Here is a 20,312-nt window from a genome sequence, read left to right as displayed (position 1 = left end):
TTCCTTCCTTCCTTCCTTCCTTCCTTCCTTCCTTCCTTCCTTTCTTCCTTTCTTTCTTTCTTTCTTCTCTCATTTTTTTCCTTTTTTTCTTTCTCTTTTGTTTTCATGATAGCTTTAGCTCATCCAATTTTAATGCATTCCTCCCCCCCGCCGCCCCCAGTTTCTTGACATAAACAGGTAAGTGCATTTAGGATTTTTCAAAGGCCTAAATTCAGTGCAAGTTTTAGAAAAATAAACTTTAAAAGCCATGTATCATATATGCTGGCCAGTGCATCCAGCAAAATGACTGTTTATAATTTGTGATTATTTGTATGTTAGATTTAAGAACAAAAAGACATGAGGGTGCCTGGGTGCCTCAGTTGGTTAAGTGTCCTACTCTTGATTTCAGCTCAGGTCATGATATCAGGGCCCTGTGTCAGCTCTGTGCTGGGCATGGAACCTGCTTAAGATTCTCTCTCTCCCTCAGCCCCTCCCTGCCACCATCTCTCTCTCTCCCCCTCTTGGGGGGGGGAGTAAAAGACCTGAGGAGAAACACAATTACATGTATCTTAAAAATCAAGTCATTAACTCTTTTATTGCATGATTTGTGTCTCAGGTGTAATATAAAATGAAAAAAAGAAAAAAGAAAAAAGAAATGAAAAACACTGCTTCTCAAATAGCACATAACAATAATTATGGTGATTCACAGGCTATAAGTTGTGTGACAGGCATTGCGAAAAGTCCCCTACCACTCTGTTCTTATTTAATCCCCTCACTTATTAAAATAATTATTAGTACTCATTTATGAATAAAGCTTTTTGAAATTTTTAAACTAAAATTCTGATTGAATTTTATATCATACCCATGAGGGTAAAGCTAATGTATTAATAGCAATTGCATTCAGTTAAAAAAAAACCCAACAAAGTTAAACAGTAGCTTAAACAAAATAAGGATTTCATTTCTTTATCACAGAAAGAGAAGTCTAAAAGTAGGCATTTTAGGACTAGTATGGTGGCTTCCTGATGAAATCAGGATTTTGGACTTTGATATCTCTATATACCTAATTTTTTATTCCTGTGTCCATTGTCTCCCTAGTGAAAATAATAATAATAAGAAGAAGAAGAATGGTAATAAAAAATAATAATAGTGTTTCTTAAATTCCAGAATCTGGTTTTCCTTTTAGAAAGAAAAAGGAATGGACAGAAGGTGACAGTTTCTTGCCAAGTGAGTCTGCTTCACCTTTTAAGATGCTTTCTGAAGCCCCTTCCAAAAACTTCCACTGAAGTATTAGCAGCCAGAAATATATGGCTTAGTCAGTTTTAATTGTAAAGAAGTCTGGGGAATACAGCTTTTTATCTGGGCACTTTGCTACTACATCAAAATCAGAGGAGAATATATTTTGTAGTAACCAGAAATCTGTGTTTATAAAGGGGCAGAGCTAAGATTTGAAGCCATATTTTCTAATATCAAACCCAGGGCAAATCATTACTACAGTACAAAACATCCCTTATTTGCTCTGGCCTCAGTCATGTGCTAAAACTTGGAATGGAATGGAATAGAATGGGATGGAATGTGGTAAAGCACTCTTTTGTGAATATGGTAAATGTCACAAATATAGGTCAGTATATCAATAGGGAAATGGAACAGCTGGGGAAGACTATATAAATATGGTGCAGACCACAAAAGATATGTGAAGGGATTCTTTCTTTTCTAGTTTATTCTCCTGATAATGGAAACCCTGTAAAATATTTACTGTTTGCCAGGCTGACTTTACTTGACTGAACTAGTTTAACTGTAAGAGAACATTGTGAAATATCAAGAATAAGAGAAATATGCTCTTTTAGTGTAAGATACAATTTATTTTAAGTGCTTGCGTGATGTCCAAGACCACTATAGCAATGCTGATTTATTACTATTTCCATTCCCCATTTTTCTATGGCATAGAAACATATTTTTGCAGAATTATAGGAACAAAGTTATTATAAATACTCAAACTGCTTTGTTTTAACATTTGATTTATTTGCCTTACAAATCCACTTTCCTGACTCTGATCAAATCTTAAACCTTGTTGGTACTGAAATTATTGCAGGATCATTGAAGATTATTTGTTTTTTCTTGACCCTTGCTTGAAAATCAAGGCATTTTATGTGATATATTGATAAAATATACTCAGTAGCAAATCAAAGTCATGTGAAACTGAGTTAGCTAAGTATATTCTAATGCGGATACATTAAAAAGAAAATCACTTTTAAAGAAATTCAGTTGTATGTTAAGAATATGGCAGTTTAGAAAATCAACTTATGATATTTAAAAAAATATGAAGAAAATACTTTAATGAAGGTGGTCAATTCTAAAATCAGTTAATTTTGAGAGGAAACCTCTCAAGCATATGTTAAAAATTAAACTTAGAAATCTATTATTGTTATTTATTTAAGCCACTGATATTAAGTACAGTTTCTGTGCCAGTCAAAATAGACTTATATCCTAACAGAGACAGATTGTAAGTTACATCCATAATTTCATATCTTTTCTACTCATACTCAAAATTCTCAGAAATCTTCCATAGAGTACATTACAAGGAAGAATTTGAGCCAACAGATATATGCTGTTCCTTATACTTATGTGTGTAACATTTAGCACAGTGGCTGGCATTAAAAGGAACTCAATAAGTATAAATAAATTAATAAGTGAATATATTAAAATAAATTGGTGACAGAATTTCTAGGATAGAGCTATTTTATGATATTTAAAAGAAGCACAGGATACCCTAGATGTTTCAATATTATGTCTGTTTTATAATTTAAGTTACCATGCATCCCCTGGTGTTTAATCATGTTTGATTAGAGCTTATATATGTTTATGCATAATTTTGAAAATTCTTATTCTTTTTATTTATTCAAGAGCACTACTCAACTTATTGAAATGAAACTTTCTTTAGGTTTTATTATATTCCAGTTCAGTTTAAAGACAATAGTGTTTATATCCTTTTTTTTTTTTTTTTTGCTTCAGACATTCTAGATCAGACAATTAGAAGCAAGACAACTGTGAATTTTGTTGCCTACAACACTGGGAAGATTCATTTTCTTTACCCATTAACTGTCATATCAAATAAATGGGCTGAGAGTTTATTTGTGATAAATGCATTCTGTTTAATGCAATGAGACAGTCTTTTAATTTGAGAACCTAGCATAGTGTCAGCAAAATCTCTTCTGCTGATTTAATTAGCAAGAACTCAATGTTAATTATTTTGCATTTAAACCTTAGGAGCCTTACAGATGAAAAAATATATAATCCTTTTTGAAAATGAAATAATAAAAACCCAGTAATAAAATCAGTTTGTATGGTTTTTAAGGGTGTGTAAATGTGTTAAACAGCTGACGAATTATTCAACACTGTACATGCTTGGAATATGTACAGATTTTAATGAGCCTCCCTAATTCTACTTTCATACCATCTTACATTATTTTATTCCAAGTTGTTTTTATTGGATAGTGTTGATTAGAAGAAATATTCATCAATTTACCATATCTTGAAATGAGGAAAGATAAAATATTTATTTGTCATAAATTCTTATCAATTAACTAATTTTACTGCCCTATATAAGGTAAGCAAAACATAAGTAGAAATCTCATTCTTATTATGTTTTTACCCCAAAGCTATATGTCAAACAATTACATAAAGTCCAATTTTAAATACGTGTCAACATTCTAAACTGTTTTCTTATGCCTCACTTTTGAACTCCTGGCTCAGACAAAGCTCAGTAAGAGAGACTGCTAGATATACAAAACCTTGCTTCATAATTTTTTCAGAGGGACAGAAAATATCTCTTATTCCTTTTACTGGCAAAGTGACACTGGGATGTATTGGGATGGCTCTAAACATTTAATGCTAAGAAGAAATATGTTGGGTTTTTGCTTTGGCTTTTGTTTGTTTTTAAATTTTGAGTGGAGAAAAACTGAAGCTCAAAATAATTGTGTTTCAGTGTGCAAAGAGCTGTCATGACTCAGAGGATAGAGGACCTAATCTCGCATCAAAGGATCTAGAAATCAGTGCACCAAGGGGTTAACAATGGATGTCTCCAGATAGGAAGAGTTTGGAGGGTTTCTTTGCTTTCTTCTTTTTTTGTACATATATATACATATTTTTTTCCTGCAATAAATATGTTTTGTCTTTTGGAATATTACAGTGAGACTTTTTTAAAAGGTGTAGAGAAATTTAGAGCTAAAGGGTCAAGGAAGAGTAGGTGAGTATCTAAGAAGTGTTATCTCAGATTGCAAAATCTCCATGTCTTTCAACCTCAAACCTATATTGGTGGTTATATGTCTGTGTTGGTTGCTATTTCTAAGCTGACTATTAAAAGGTCAACTGGTACCAGTTACTGTCTTGGTCTATACTGGTGTAGAACATGGATCTATGGGGAATCAGGTACTGAAAATTAGGAGCAGGAACTCAGAGAAGTCTTCAAGAAGATAGATCTAGGAGGGAAAGGATGGCCTAACATGGGAAGTAAGCAAATGCCAAACTTTGTCCACTTAGTTTGGTTAAATTCAAAAGAATCTGCTGCTCATTTCCAAAGAAAGTCAAGTGTACTTAATATTAATTCATGCTATTATACTTCAATTTATTTTATTTTAATTTTGGAATTCGGCTTCTTGCAGTAGCTTGGGATTCCTACCGGGAACACAAGCTCACTTTGCATAGCCAGAGGAATTAGTGTAAAGGGGTTAAGCACATGGGCTCTGGAGCATGATCTTGGAAAGGTGGTTTAATTTCCCCAGAATGTTTTTTTTTTTTTTAATACAAGTGGACTCGTGTTTTGTAACTATTAAACCACAGATTGCATAGAAGTGGTAAGAGATTCACTAATAATACTTAAAAACACCCACACTGTGATTTATTGAAAGTCAGTCCTCAACACAAGGGTTTGCTGAACTGCAGAAGGAGCCGAGATGCCCTTGAACAGATGAATGGATAAAATGATGTGGTCCATATATACAATGGAATATTACTCAGCCATCAGAAAGGATGAATACCCAGGACGCCTGGGTGGCTCAGTCGGTTAAGCGGCTGCCTTCGGCCCGGGTCATGATCCCAGGGTCCTGGGAGCGAGTCCCACATTGGGCTCCTTGCTCAGCAGGGAGCCTGCTTCTCCCTCTCTCTCCCTCTGCTTGTGCTCTGTCAAATAAATAAAATCTTTAAGAAAAAATAAAATAAAATAAACTAGAGATTGGTTCAGGGCCAAATCAATCATTGGATTGAAAACCAATCTTATAAAAAAAAAAAAGAAAGAATGAATACCCACCATTTGCATCAATATGAATGGAACTGGACAGGGTTATGCTAAGTGAAGTAAGTCAAGCGAGAAGGACAAATATCATATAATAAGAGATTCTGTCTCATGTTTTTTCTGTCTTTTACTCTAAGACTTTGGGAAATGACTTAACCTTACCATGTCAGTGCCTCATTCCTCAGATGAGGAACAAGATAACATATACCTCATATTATAAATACACACACACACGACATTATTTTTATAGAAAACTTAGAATGACAGATTTTACATAGAAGGTACTGTGTACTAGTGTTGCCAAGATCATTGTCCAGGATCGCTATGACCCATTTTTAAATATTAAACTTCATTCCTTTGCCAATGCACTATTATGAGAATATGAATCTTTATTTCACTCTTTTAATTTCTTTCAGTTTTACTCTGTTGCCATTTGATCTAACTGAACCTACTTCCACTCCCACCCTCACCCTCATTTCCCACATGGTCTTGCCTTTATTCCTGCCCCCGCCACTGACCACCACAGTCCTTTGGTTGAAATTTCGGTGTGCTATTCAGAGGTCCTCTGGTATGTGAGATATTTATAAGTTGTTCTTTGTATTTAATCCCTAAACCTTGTGCTGAAACTGACATTCATTTATTATTGTTCACCTGGAAAGCAAAGCATTAGTCTCTATCCATTCTCTAATTATACCTCTGATATATTGCTCTCCAGTTGGTTAAGGGTGAATGAACGCCTTAACTTCTCTTGATCAAGCAGAGAACCCTCAGTAACCTAAATGCTACTGCAGTAGTAGCTTCTTCACAGCTGTTTAGGTCTCTTAATTAAAGTTATTAAGCTCAAACTACCTCCATATTAGGAAATTAATTGTGCTCTAATTTTTTAAGCTCCTTGATAAATGGCCAGTGGAAATAGAAGAATCCTTAACATGTAGCCTATATCACCTGACTATATTATACACTTAATAAATAAATATTTATTGTTATATATCATAGGAAAATGATCTATAGAATGAAATGAAACTATAGAATGCAAAAGATACTGATTTGAAAAAGACTAGATGAAGTGGTTTAGATACATGAAGTGGTTTATTTCAAAGCTTCTGTTTGTTTTATAGGCACAGTTATAGGTCTGAAAAAAAATGGTAACAGCTGGTCTTTTCCCTTATGGAACTCACTGTTTAGTTTCATCAGATGTTCTAAAATGCACAACACACACACACACACACGTATACATATCTACATCAGTAACACTAACAACACAACACTACCTCAAAACATCCTGATAAGGGTATGAAGCATGTTGCACAGAGAAAATATGGGAAGCAAGGGCCACTATTTAATAATTTACTTCCCTTGAGCACTAACCAAGGACAAAGACCAATCTTTTATGAATGTTATACTATAAACTTTTCTCCATATATCTTGAGTTCATCTGTATTCTTCTTATAAAATAAATGGTTCGATTTCCATAAAAATTTTCAAAGAGCTATGAATGTAATAAAGCATTTCCTTTTGGACATATATGATGATTTTTTGGATAAAAGGAACTCCAGATCTTGCAGTTCTTTGAAAAAAAATAAACAAAGACCCAAAAAACCCAACATAAGTTTTATTGAAATTACACCAATTTTTTTGAAGCATGTTTTTTAGAACAATTGTCTCATAAGATATTCTTGGGAAAGGAATTTCTTCATCAAATATGTTTCAGAGACACTACATCCTATGTCTCTATCTTGGTGCTTGAGAGTGAATTTAGACATATTGAAGTATCTGAGAAGATTTTCAATTAAGAAACATGTATAAATGGATTGGCCAAATCATTTTCAAACTTATTGGATCACAGAATTCCCTCTATTTCCCTCTTCCTATTTGTAGCTTGAGTTACACTGGTGTTTTGAGAATCATCTTGCTTTAGGCTAAATGTGTATCAATTCTGAGGCTCAAATAGTGAGGATATTGCATTTTGTCTTTTCATACTACCCACAGAGAATTCTACAGTGAGCATTAGATTCTTGGATGATCTTTGCTTGTATTTGAATGCCTACAAGCTGGCTTCTACATTAAACATTAAGAAATCTCTTTTATTATTATCATTCTTCTTATTAAACATTATTATTTTCATTTAATCATGCCCCTCTGTGTGAAGAGTGCTGCCACTCGGATACCCTCCCTGTGTAGTCTGAATGCTCAAACATTGCTAGGGGTGGGTAAACATGGGTAAAAAAGTGAAAAACAGGGAAAGCACACAAGGAGACTCTTCTTCCTTCAGATCATCTATTCACTTCTCATATGCCTTGAAAGAGTGTAGGAGCACCACACTGAATGCTGTCTTTCATAAAACAAAAACAGTTTCAAACAATCCGTACATTTAGTGAAGCTGTGTTTAACTGGACTTGTCCAAATGCTACCAGCTAGAATCCAAGACCAAGGCTTACTTCTGAATCAATAGTTTGTGCCAGACCCAAATTAAATGTTACTGCTATCAGCTTCTTGGTTCCTCATTTTAAGCTTCACTGTGTCACTTAAACCAACAGGAATGATTTCTCTAGCTTACTTTTTAAAAAAAAAATCCTCTTATTTCTGCACTTCATAATGTCATAGTCACCATTCTCTTTCTTATTTAAATGATATATAAGAATTGTGAAATAATGAACAAACTTCTGACCTGCTATATTCCTCAGTCTCTGTTGAAAAGAACTTTCTCAAGGATCATTGAGAAGACCTTTTTGGATAGCATATTCAATGGCCAAATAAAAATAAGAGGAGAAAAAATTGCTAAGGTGACTCTTGTTGTTTTGATTGTTATATGGATCTCTATCATTCCATTTTATTCCCTATCACAAAAGCAAGGTAAAACTTTGACATTTGATCCTAGAATAATGTTACTGAAGTTAAATATTAGATAATTCTAAAGGCTTATGAGTAAATTTCAATGGCTGAAGACAAAAATATAGCCAATTTATGATAACTATGATAAGAAGAAAAAAATTGGTAACACAAATGATTCAAAATGTGAGTTCTTTTTTTATTTTCCTCATAAACAACTCTAATCTCTCCCTTCATTTTTCCCCACCAGGAATACTTCTGCTGTCAGTTAGACTATAAAAGAAGAAAAAGAGCTTTGTTCTAATGGTAACAACAAGAAAAATAGACAAAAATATAAGAATCATATTTTTCTATGATGTAGAGAAGAGTGGAGGATTGAAAGAAGCTAAATGAACTGAATTTTATAGAGAAACAAACCCTTCAGAGAAGAGGAGAGAGCAGTAGCTACTTCTTTCTGAGGGTCATTGCCAGTTTTGGATTCAGAATACCATGGGAAGAGTGAGGATGCCAAGAGCTAGTTGAAATGGACTGTAGATTGGAGGAACCCCAGCTCAGCCAAGCAACTGTGCCTCTCTCCCCATCCCACCCTTGAGAAAAAACAGTGCATAAAGACCTGGTAAGTAAAGAGAAGTCGCCCAGTCTTGGCCATTCTCTAAATGACTGGATTGCAGAACTTTGTGGAATTGAAACCAGTAATGAAGCAAGCCTATCTGAAAATGCAGCCAAGTCTTCTAGCTCAAGTACAGACACCTCTGAAAGCTAGCAGAACATAGCAGAGATCAGAATAGAGTCAAAAATTAGACCCGTACTTATATAACCCATTGATTTCAACAAACACTTCAAATGCACTTAAAAGGGAAAAGAGAAGTCCCTTTAGAAATGTTGGGAAAACTTCCTTTCCATATGGAAAAAAAAAAAAAGAACTGATCTCTATTATATGCCAAACACAGAAATGAATTTGCGATAGATCATACCCTTAACGTAAAAGCTAAAATTATAAAACTTCTAAAAGAAAGATAGGTGATGTAGGAGTCTGCCTCTAATCTGTTATCCCTTACAGTTGTACCTGCCGTGGGACAGACACTGCAACTGTGTCCCCACCAGCTTTAGCCTCTCTGTCAGTGACAAGTCCCCACATCTGGGAGCTACACAGACATGTAGACACTGCCCTGGGGGTCGCTACTGCACAGGAGCCAAAGCTGAGCAAAGACAAGACCTCACTTTTCTTCAGGGAGACCATTCAAGGAGACCAGAAAAATGGCCTTGGGGCTAAGAGCCAGGAGAGAATCGGCCTTTGTGTCATTCCATGATGTAGCTGTGGACTTCACCCGGGAAGAGTGGCGGCTGCTGAGCCACGCTCAGAGGATGCTGTACAGGTGTGTGATGCTGGAAAACTACAGCAACTTGGTCTCCCTGGGAACTCCATTTCCCAAGCCAACACTTGTCATTCTGCTAGAGCAGGGGGAAGAACCCTGTAAAGAGGAGAGTGAACATCTGCCCAGCCCCTGTTCAGCAGATGCAAAGCCAGAAATTCAACTTGATTCCTCCTCAGCTCTGGACTTCTGCAGTCGGCCATTATGCCAACACGTGCTCCGTGATCATTGCCTTCCGATCTGTCCGGGCTTGCTAGCAGGCACTCTCTGCCCAGCCTACCAGAAGCAGAAGCAGCAACCACTTCCTCATGAAAGCTTCTGCAATGACAAAGTGAAAGATGAAGGCAGAGAAGAGGGCTCCAAATCATTGTGTGAGAGGACAAGGGCGAGGTTTACCTCCAGAGCTTTCTTCAGCCCACCTGACAGACAGCTAATAAGCTTGAGGGAAGGCAAGACAGTGGTGGAAATAGAGCTCAGCTCAGCTGAGAAGGCAAACCGTTTAGAAACAGACAAAGTATTAAAGTGGGTGGATTTCTCGGGATTTGAAGTAGTGAACTGTGGAAATTGCGGGCTAGGCTTTAGCCAGAAATCAGCCCTCTTTGTTCATCAGAGGACCCACTCAGGAGGAAAGCCTTATTTTTGCAGTGAGTGCGGTAGGAGCTTCAGCTATAAATCAGCTCTCATCACACACGAGAGATCACATACCGGGGAGAAGCCTTACCTCTGCACAGAGTGTGGGCAAGCCTTTAGCCAGAAGTCAAACCTAGTCACCCACAAGATGGCACACTCTGGGGAGAGGCCTTTTGCATGTGAGGAGTGTGGACGAAGCTTTAGCCAGAAGTCAACCCTCATCAGACACCTGAGGACACATTCAGGGGAGAAGCCCTTTGTGTGCCAGGAGTGTGGGCGGGGCTTTCGGGATAAGTCAAACCTTATCACACACCAAAGGACCCACTCATGGGAAAAGCCTTATGTGTGCAGAGATTGTGGGAGGCTTTTTAGAGACAAATCAACTCTCAGCAAACATCAGAGGATTCATTCAGGGGAGAATCCTCATTTGTGCACTGAATGTGGCCGGAGCTTTAGTCAGAAATCGTACCTCATAAAGCACAAGAGGACACACTCAGGAGAGAAGCCTTTTGTGTGTCAGGAGTGTGGACGAGGCTTTAGTGATAAGTCAAACCTTACCACACACCAGAGGACACACTCAGGAGAGAACCCCTATATGTGTGCAGAGTGTGGTCGAGGGTTCAGTGTTAAGTCAGCTCTCATGACACACCAGAGGACACACTCAGGAGAGAAGCCTTACGTGTGCCAAGAATGTGGGCGAGGCTTTAGACATAAGTCAACTCTTGTTGCACATCAGAGGACACACTCAGGAGAGAAGCCTTTTGTGTGCGGGGAATGTGGGCGAGGCTTTAGACAGAAGTCACACCTCATCAGTCATCAGAGGACACACTCCGGGGAGAAGGCTTATGTCTGCACTGAGTGTGGGCAAGCCTTTAGCCAGAAAGCAAATCTAGTCAGGCACAAGATGGCCCACTCGAGGGAGAAGCCCTTTGTGTGCAGGGAGTGTGGGAGAGGCTTTAGCCAGAAGTCAGCTCTCATAAGACATCAGAGGACACATTCTGGGGAGAAGCCTTTTGTATGCAGGGAGTGTGAGCGGGGCTTTAGTGATAAGGCAACTCTCAGGACACACCAGAGAACACACTCAAAGGAAAAACCTTATATTTGTAGTAAGTGTGGGGAAGGCTTTAGGCTGAAATCACTCCTTATTAGACACCAGGGGACACATCTGTTATAAAGAAGCTTCATGCACAAGGAGTGTAAGCAAGGCTTTGGTAATAAATCACAAATCATACCTCATCATGCAAGAAGAGATAACTTTAAGGGAAATCTCATGTGTGCAAAGGGTGGGACTTCAGAGATATTAACTTTCACCAGACGACAGGAGAAGACCTACCTGTGCAAAACAATGATCTTCAGTTAGAAGCGATTTTATCCCCTGCCTAGGTGACACTTGGTGAAACCTGGAGACATTTTCTTATCGTCACAACTGGGAGGTTGCCACTGGCATATAGTGGATAGAGGCCAAGGATGCTGCTAAACATGCTATGATGCACAGGACTGCCTCCCACAACGAAAGTCTCCCACCCTGTAAGACTTGGATCCCTTTAAGGCTAGCTTTGGCTCCCAGATCCCTGCCGTTGGCTCAAAAGAAAATTTCTTACACTCTCCCGTAGCTGAGTCTCCTGCCCAGACCCCCATCTTCCCCCCCTCTCCTTCAATCCAGATCTGATGTCTCCCCCTGCCTTCTTTAACTCTTTCCATTTATTTTCTCAAATATGGTTTTCCCAATAGCCTCTTGCACATCTAATCCCCTCCTCTTTTTCAGAAGACTCCAACTCACACAATCCCAAGGAGAGAATGGTAACTCCGCAGTGAAGCGACTTGGCCCACCACCCTCACAAAGTTAACCACTAACACTGAGACAGATTGTCATCATAAGCCTCCTAATAGGATTCGTTGAAAAAGATACCATGTCATTTTTAAAATATATTTCTGCCAAAAAAGCCATTACTTAAGTCTTGCCATGAGAAATCATTAAATAAACTCAAATTAAGTAATATTTTACAAAACAACTGTCCTGTACTTTTTACAAATACCAAAGCAAGGAAAAACACAAAAAGGATGGCAAACTGTTGCAGATTGCAGGAGACTACGGAGACATGGCCGTACAGTGCTTGATATAGGATTGGATTGTGGACTTTAAAAATAGTCACGAAAGACTATGGACCGGATGATATTGCTTAATCAATGTTAAATCAGTGATAAATGCAGCATACTGTGGTCATCTTTGCTTTGAAAATACACAAGTCAGTGTTTAGGGTTAAAAAGATACAGTGACTCCAACTTATTCACAAATCGTTCAAAAAAAAAAGTGGTCTGAAAATGTTCATAGAAAACAAAATGAATACATAAACTACAAATACATTTTCCAGGAGCTGGGGAGGGAAAGACAGAGAGACGGAGGGAGATAGAGCACACAAGTGGAACAAGTCTGAACCACTGGTGAATCCAGTTAAAAGGTAAAAGCAGTGCCTTATATTCTTCTTGCAACTTTCCTCTTTTTGTTATTTTATCAAAGTAAAAACATAAGCAAAAAAGAAAAAAAAAGGAAGGAAGAGAAGGAAGGTAGGTACGTTGGGAGGAAGGGAGGAAGAAAAGGAAAGAAAGGAGGGAAACTCCTGGGATGGTGGGTTGGTTGGTGGCTGGAATAATCACTGTTAGAATTGCACTGTGACCCAGCCCAGAATAACGCAACACCTGAAGAAATTAGAAAGATTAGCCCATATCCTAACTGCCAGATAAAGGAAGGACCTTGCATTCTTTGTGAAGTATCCATACATTAGTCTCTAGAATTTTTTTTTAAATACACAGTGTTCTGAATATAATTAAAAATGACCAGATATGAAATAAAATAGAAATATGTAACCTACTCCAAGGAAAATGATAGAAGCAGACCAACAGGTCACCTAGGTATTGAAAATCACAGCCATGGCTTTAAGTCAATTATTATAACTACTTTAAAGAGTTTAGAAGAGAATTGGCAGGATATTTCAAAAGGAAAAGCAAAACTAAAAAAAGAACCAAATGCAAATACTAATATTGAAATATCTGAATTTTTTCCCATGCCTGCAAATGCCATAAAATTCACTGCCACTTTCCTTCCATTTCTTTCTGAAATAACTTTCATGAAGATTCAAACGAGTGATTTAAATAAACCCAGAAATAACATTAGAAGGGAGCCTTTGCTTTGAAAGTTATTCATCAACTCATTCTTTAGAACTAGGAAAACCAGTCAATAAACCTGATCTAGCCAACCATGTTATGAGGAGGCACTACATTTAAAAGTTATTTTTCATATTTTGGGCCCTAAAAATTATACTACTCTTCTCAACTCTGTCATTTGCTTCGGAAGCAGACATGCTTCTGTGATGCTTATTTAGAATTGTTTTTATTTCCAGATTTTAAGCAGGATATTTGCTTTCTCTTAAGGCATCTGCCCAAGTAGTTTCTTTTTCATTAACAAATGTTTGAAAACTTATATCCTCTTCTAGATGAGCAAGACTCTGCGGTGACTTTCTCTGTCCCTCTCTCACTGTCACCCTTTCTTTTACTCTGTTTCTGTGTCTATTGCATTTAGAACAACCCTGTCCCCTAAGTCAGTAAATATAACTTCTCAGTTTTTATAAATCGATTTCAAAGGAGTAAACCCATTAAAAGTCATACATTTTCTTGGGTGGGTTATTTTCATTAATCAATATTCCCATATTAAATGTGGTATAATAACAATGGACTGGCCGGATGTAATCCACTTTGTGTTGGGATTAAAATGGGTGAAATTTCCAGGGAATGATTAGTGTTTATTATGAAAAATGACCCTGCAATGAATATAATATGATGAAGATGTTTCGGGCAATGATGATTTGTGTTCTTTTTCTCGTATTCTTTGACATCAGAGAATTATATGAATCGATTTCAGTTCACTATGTTAACAACACTTAACAGTTTTGGGTTATAATGTATCTGTTTTCCCCTTTTGGCAGACAGTATGAGCTTATGTTAGATGAGTTTTTTATTTCTTTTATATCTCAAATAAACCTTTTTGAAACTGAAGGGGTTTTACTTGTCATTTCTCACACACACACACACACACACCCCTTCCAACCACAAAACCTATGATTTTGTACAAGATTGTTATTAAGAATACTTCCTTTGGAAAAGTTTGGGACAAAACGAACAGCAAATGCATAAGGATTTATTCCTATAAGTTTTATATTATAATTCAATTTGTGTAATCTTGGACCTTTCTGCTTAAACTAAAATACATATTGCTTTATGAGTCTAACATGTGGAATTAAAAACAAAATGTGAAAGAGAGCCATGGGTGGTGTTAATCTGGAACTGTGACAGGAGAAGTGGGTAGTAAGTTTGTCCACAATATCTCCTTGTCAGACATTTGTCTCTGGAGTCTCCTCCAACAAGAGCAGAAGGAATCTAGATAGAGGAATTTCTTTCTAGACATTTGGTCCTCAGAGGAACATTTCTATGAATTCCCCATCTGTTAAATCTGGATTGGGGGACAAGATCCTCTGTCAACTTCAAAGTGCTAGCTGTGATGTACAATAGTAGGAAGGCCACAGGAAAATACTCAGAATGATTAAAGCAAGCGATTGATGCCGATAGATTTGGATATTGATGGATTCAATTACCTCCTACTTCCCTCACCTTCTTACACCCAGGGATCTATATCACAATTGCTGTTTCTATGCTGTAATCTTGGCAAATACAGACAACTGTCGTAGTAGTGAAGATCAACCTGCAAAATGTAGTGCGAAGAGTCACACGGATCACCTGCGTTCACCCTCTGGCTTTACCCTTGAATTTGCCCCATGAACTTGAAAAATATTGGGTACCTCCAAAAGTTTAATTTTCTCATCTGCACCATTATTATTAAATGACAATATGTAAACTAGGATTGTGGTAAGCAATCCTTTAAAAAACACCTGTTACTTCTGCTGTGCCCTATTTAACTGGAATTAATAAGAAACCGAGTAGGTCCATGGCAGTTGCAGCTTCAGATCACTTTATGACCTTGATCAAGTCATGGAACTTGTCAGAGTTTCTTTCGACCATCTGCAGAACCAGGAGAATCAGAGTTGACACCTGTTTACCATGCTGTGAAGGTGAATGTAGTAACATCCACAAAGCAGGTTGCACTTCAGGGGAAGCCAAATGCCACTTGCAATAAAAATAACAGCAATAATAACATGAAGAAATATTTATTTCCCAGATACTCTCTGAAGAGATTTGGGCATCTTTTGTCCAGGACATACTGGCCTCTAATTAAAAACAAATACTTGCCACTTTTCATTAAAGTCCATTTTAGCAAATTGTCATTGTCCTATAATATACCTATTGAGTGTCTTGCAGATTAACAGAGAACAGTTGGGAGAAAGCACTGTACCATGCAGGCAGCCAATGGAAAACCCCACCAGGGCACATTCTGTGCACAGTTACTAGTCAGCCAGCAGAATTTTTCACTAAAATTTTATGTGCCTTGCCTTGAGCAAATATTAAGCTTTTTAATTGGGAGATTTTACCCGGATTTTTGATTATATGTTGCCTGACAGCAATGTGTGCCAAATGTATATGGCACCATAAATCTCTGTGTATTACATTTAAACAGATCTAGTATTATCTTGGCTCTTAGTAACATCTGTGGGACCTTTCTATATTTAATTTGAAGTTTTGACTTTTCACCATACCTCTAGGAAAAGCACTGTCAGCATTAGACTTTTTTAACGCAACTGTGTATTTAAGAGATGAACAAAATAATGTGTTCAAAAGCTTGATGTGTGCTTATTAAGGAAGCCAGCATGTTTTATGATATGTCTTTAGTTTTTGAAATTCCTCAGCTATCATTGTCTAGCTATGGTTTTCAACATATGGCTTATAAAATTATATCTTTAAGTCTTCTAGACAGACTTGATGCCTGAACATGTTCTACTGAATGCTAAATGATTCAATGAGGCGTATTTAAAGCACAGTCCATATATTCAGGGCTAGTATGCTGGCGAAAAACTTTATCTGAGTGTCATTGTCTGGACTGAAAGAGAAATCATAGTATAAACGACCTCCTAAATATGTTGGCGGTCAAGTCATTACCTAGCATGTAAAGAAGGAAAATATTTTTTAAAAAGTCAGAGCCAAATAATACTAGGAGTGGAGAAAGAGAAAAGTAGAGAAAGAGAGAAAAACAGTCTTTCAGGAGAATTCTTTGTGCTTTTCAGAACAGAATCCATTGAAGATATACATCAGTGATGCACAAAATTCAAGCAATGGCTGTTCTTTGGTTTTCTGCTGACTCAAATGGACTTTTAGCCTTTTCTCCGTAAGATTTGAATGTTACTTTAAAATAGACTGATTTACCAGAGTCTCTTTTTCTTGCTGAAGAAAATTAAAAGGATAAGAGAATAAAAGGAATCCTGTTTATAAGGCTGAGCACGTTCAGAATTGTAAAGGCTCCCTCACACTCAGTAACCCTCAGGGGGCCAGTGTGACGTTCTCCCAGTAGGACTGTCAGCTTCTTCCATGCTCCCCATCCGTCCTCCACAGAATCGCTAGGCTGATCTTCCTGAAGCCCGCTGACTCCCGATTGTTTTACAAATAAATGCATTCAAAGCCTTCCAAGTTCTCATTCCTAGTTGAGTTTATGACCTCTTCCCACTGCTCCCTTATACTTACTAGACTTTGTGCCTAAACGACCTACAGATTGAATCATGTCCACGCTTTCCGACTTCAATCTTTTTTCTCACGTTTCCCATGCCCTGGACACCGTTTTGGCTGTTCTGTATTCACATGTAACGTGTATTATTTCTTCAACTACTACTCTATTTCTGCCCCTTAAGCCGTAACTAGTTTTACTCCCTTCAGAACTTCCCTAGCAGTGTATCTGGATCTTTCGTGGAATGCTTCATCATATCCTCTACTACACATTAAACCACTTATGTAGATGCCTCATGTCCTCCACTAGGTCTGATATTTTGATCCATATATGATATAATCTCTCTGAGGTCAGGGTTTAATTTGTGATTATGTCAGCACTGTGCATTGACCTCTGAGCATGCATTGCATTTAGTGAAAATTATATAGCTCATTGAATAGATACAAAAGGGAATTTTTTATCCTAATTTCATCATTTCTTCTTTCATTGGTACAATTTTATATTTTGCTCACGTTCTTCTTCATTTGTTTTGTTGAGAATGACAAAGTTGCTTCAGTGCACAGGAAGAGAAGATAAAATAAAATGCCCTAAAGAAAGTCCAGAAGTCCAGAAAAGCAAGCTTTAAAACCACCAGGATCCAGGTATTAGGGGACAGGGACCCAAATGGCAATTTCACAGCAGGAAAAATCCAGTTAAGATACTACTGCCAGAAGAAATAGAAACCAAACCATTTTCTATCGAATTGTCAAATTCTAAGAAAGGAGCATCTAATGGGTCTAATTGGTCATGCAAGGCTTGTATCGGGGGAAGATGTAACTACCGTTTACAGTCTGTGTCTGAAAGACTTCTTCCAGTAGTGAAGACATAGTTGCAGGAAAATAAATGAGAGGGGTTTAGCACGGAAAAATAGAAGCTGTCAAAAACAGGCACACATCTGCTACTGAAGATTCATCATGTGGAGACATTAGGTGAAGTGTGAGAGATAATTGTTATTATTTTTTATAATCTGTAATTAATGAACATGTTCTTCAAGTATTTTATTATACTTCATTGTGATGCATGGGACCAGGGCTGTGTTGGCTGCATAAAGGGGCTATATTGCATATTTTCCATATGATTGCCACAGAATGGCTTTATTCAAAAGACCTCCAGATATCGGGGTGCCTGGGGGGCTCAGTTGTTAAGCATCTGCCTTTGGCTCAGGTCATGATCCCAGCATCTTGGGATCAAGCCCCACATCAGGCTCCCTGCTCAGCGGGAAGCCTGCTTCTCCCTCTCCCACTCCCCCTGCTTGTGTTCCCTCTCTCGCTGTGTCTCTGTCAAATAAGTAAATAAAATCTTTTAAAAAAATACCTCCAGATATGATACAATACCATTTAATTTTCTATAATCAAATTTCTGGTTTGGCATATAGTAAGAGGTGTCAAACTTTCTGATTGTATGTATAGTATACTGGTTGGTATGGTTTGGGATATCTTTAAGTAGAGGCAGATTTAAGGAGATAAATGGTAACTAACTCAAAAACAGGATGAGACTTGATATGCCTTTAAAAGAAGTGCTTTCTTCTGTTGACAAAAAGTGCACATCTAGTTAAAGCAGTAGACTCTACATGAGCCCTACTGGCTGGTCCTCATAGCAAGAAATCCTATGTTGTATAAAGCAAAATAACAGTACTTTTCTTGCAATATCATCTTGGATAGCCCTCTCCACTGCCTGTACATCAGAGAGCTGTTCAGACTGGAAGAAATAGTACTGACTCATTTGTTGCCTAGCTAAGAACATTCACCAAGTGCCTACTCTGTCTTGCAGGGACAAGAGTATTAGGCTAGATCCTGAGAACAAAATGAGAAAAGCCAGCAGCAGTCTTGTAGGAGATGAGTAAATCGATGATTTTAGTAATTGTAGTGAGGGATTATTATTCCCAGAGTTATAAGTTTATAAGCCCTAGAGGAGGGCTAGCAGGAAGTAAAAGAGAAACACAGTATGGCGTAAGTGACTTCTAGAGAAGATGATGCTTGAGTGCCATATTTAAGCAGGCTTTGAAATCATTCAGATGAAGAAGGTATGTATGGGGGTAGGGTTGGGGAGAGGTGTGAATGGATAGAGACTAGAAGTTGAAAGTACACATCTCTCATTTTTTGATGAATGAAAAATAAGTTCTGCCACATTGTTCCTGAAAATGAGCTACATTAGTTAAAGCCAGTGAGTACCTCTTTTGCAAAGATAATTCTCAGGCCGGTTGCTATGCCATCTTCAGAAAAAGAGTTTTGCAAAAGTAAGAAAGCAATCTAGTTGTGTCCATCTAAAATGAAACTTGATGGGATATAGGAAGGCTGCAGCTGTTGATAACACAGTGGGATATTTTTGCCTCCAGAGAAACAATCCCAAGATATTTGTTGCCAATACAAAAGGGTCAGGAACAAATAAGAAGTTGGTGTAGGAATCATAGTGAAAACACGGATTCTGTACAAACGGCCAAATGACTGTTTTTCTGTTATCTAAGCCAGATTGTGGTCTTTGGAAGTTTTCTCCTAAATAGGTTATATAGGTAGAAATTTTATGAACAAAGTTTTTTTTTTTTCTTTTTTAGTTTTATACTATTTGGATCATCAACCTCCATTTAAGACAGAAATGTTTTTTCTGTTCTTTTTTTTTTTAATCCATCAACAAAGCAATGAGAATATTAAGACAGTCATCCCTTTGTCTTTGAGACACTGAGGTGGAAAGACACTAACACGTAGACACCAAAGGAGTTAGCTTTACTAAAGTTGAACGAGGAAAAAATACTAAAGTTATAGATTCACATCTCATATTAACTATCATCACCCCAACTCTGACTTTATCAGTGAGTCCATGCCAGATCTTCACAGGCAGCTAGTCAGCTGACCTCTCTAGTTATTTCCCTTATAGAAGACAGCCCATTTCATCTTTGGGACACTTGAATTGTTAGGAAATCCTTTTGAAGTTTGCTTGCAATTTTCTATTAAACCTACCTTTTGTATCTTGCCTATTGCCTAATTATTCTGCCTGCTGACCCTTCCAATGCCCACATCTAGCAAACCTATTTCACAATGTTTTACTAAACAGGCTAACCAACTCCCCATTCCTCAAATGTTTCTCATGTGTTATCAAACGTGTTCTCCTCATCCTTCTCATTTAGAATATGCTACATTCCTTTTATAGTCTTCTTAAAATGCAAGATCATTTGTGAATCTCACTAGTCTGAGATAAGTGCCAATAATTCCCTTAGAGTTTTAGAGACCTCATTGAATTTGGGAAGTAATGAAAAGATCAAGACTTCTTTTCTTTTCTTTTCTTTCACTTGCATTGCTTTCCTGCAGTTGTAATCTGCAATCACCCAAATCTTTTCTCAGTCATCTACACACTCAAGTATGGGTTTCCATTTGTGGTTGGGGGAGGGGATATTCAAATTATAACAGTCTCGCCTCCTTTTTCTTGAGAGTCTTAGGGTTCCCATGTTAGGAAATGTTTCCCTGATGTCTGAGAATTGGTATAACATGACAGAAAAGTCAGTCCTCAGAAAGATCTATGT

The 20,312-nt window shown here is 37.5% G+C and overlaps 1 protein-coding gene across 3 annotated transcripts in view; it reads left to right on the top strand.

Moving 5' to 3' along the window:
- The window catches only part of LOC141374738 (uncharacterized), a 47,019-nt gene extending 32,935 nt beyond the window's left edge, over window positions 1-14,084 (top strand). For all 3 annotated transcript variants that reach the window (XM_073904843.1, XM_073904842.1, XM_073904844.1), the window contains exon 2: window positions 8,346-14,084. In XM_073904843.1, the coding sequence (XP_073760944.1) occupies window positions 9,353-11,272 (1,920 nt within the window). In that variant the 5' untranslated portion in view covers window positions 8,346-9,352 and the 3' untranslated portion in view covers window positions 11,273-14,084. The remainder of the gene's footprint in view (window positions 1-8,345) is intronic.
- Window positions 14,085-20,312: the final 6,228 nt, after the last annotated feature.

The sequence above is a fragment of the Callorhinus ursinus genome, unplaced genomic scaffold (assembly GCF_003265705.2).
Source record: "Callorhinus ursinus isolate GAN/ISIS: 27379988/994484 unplaced genomic scaffold, GSC_fseal_2.0 scaffold21, whole genome shotgun sequence".
Classification (NCBI taxonomy): Eukaryota; Metazoa; Chordata; class Mammalia; order Carnivora; family Otariidae; genus Callorhinus; species Callorhinus ursinus.
The sequence above is the reverse complement of the archived record's forward strand: the minus strand, read 5'-3'. Positions and strand labels throughout refer to the sequence as shown.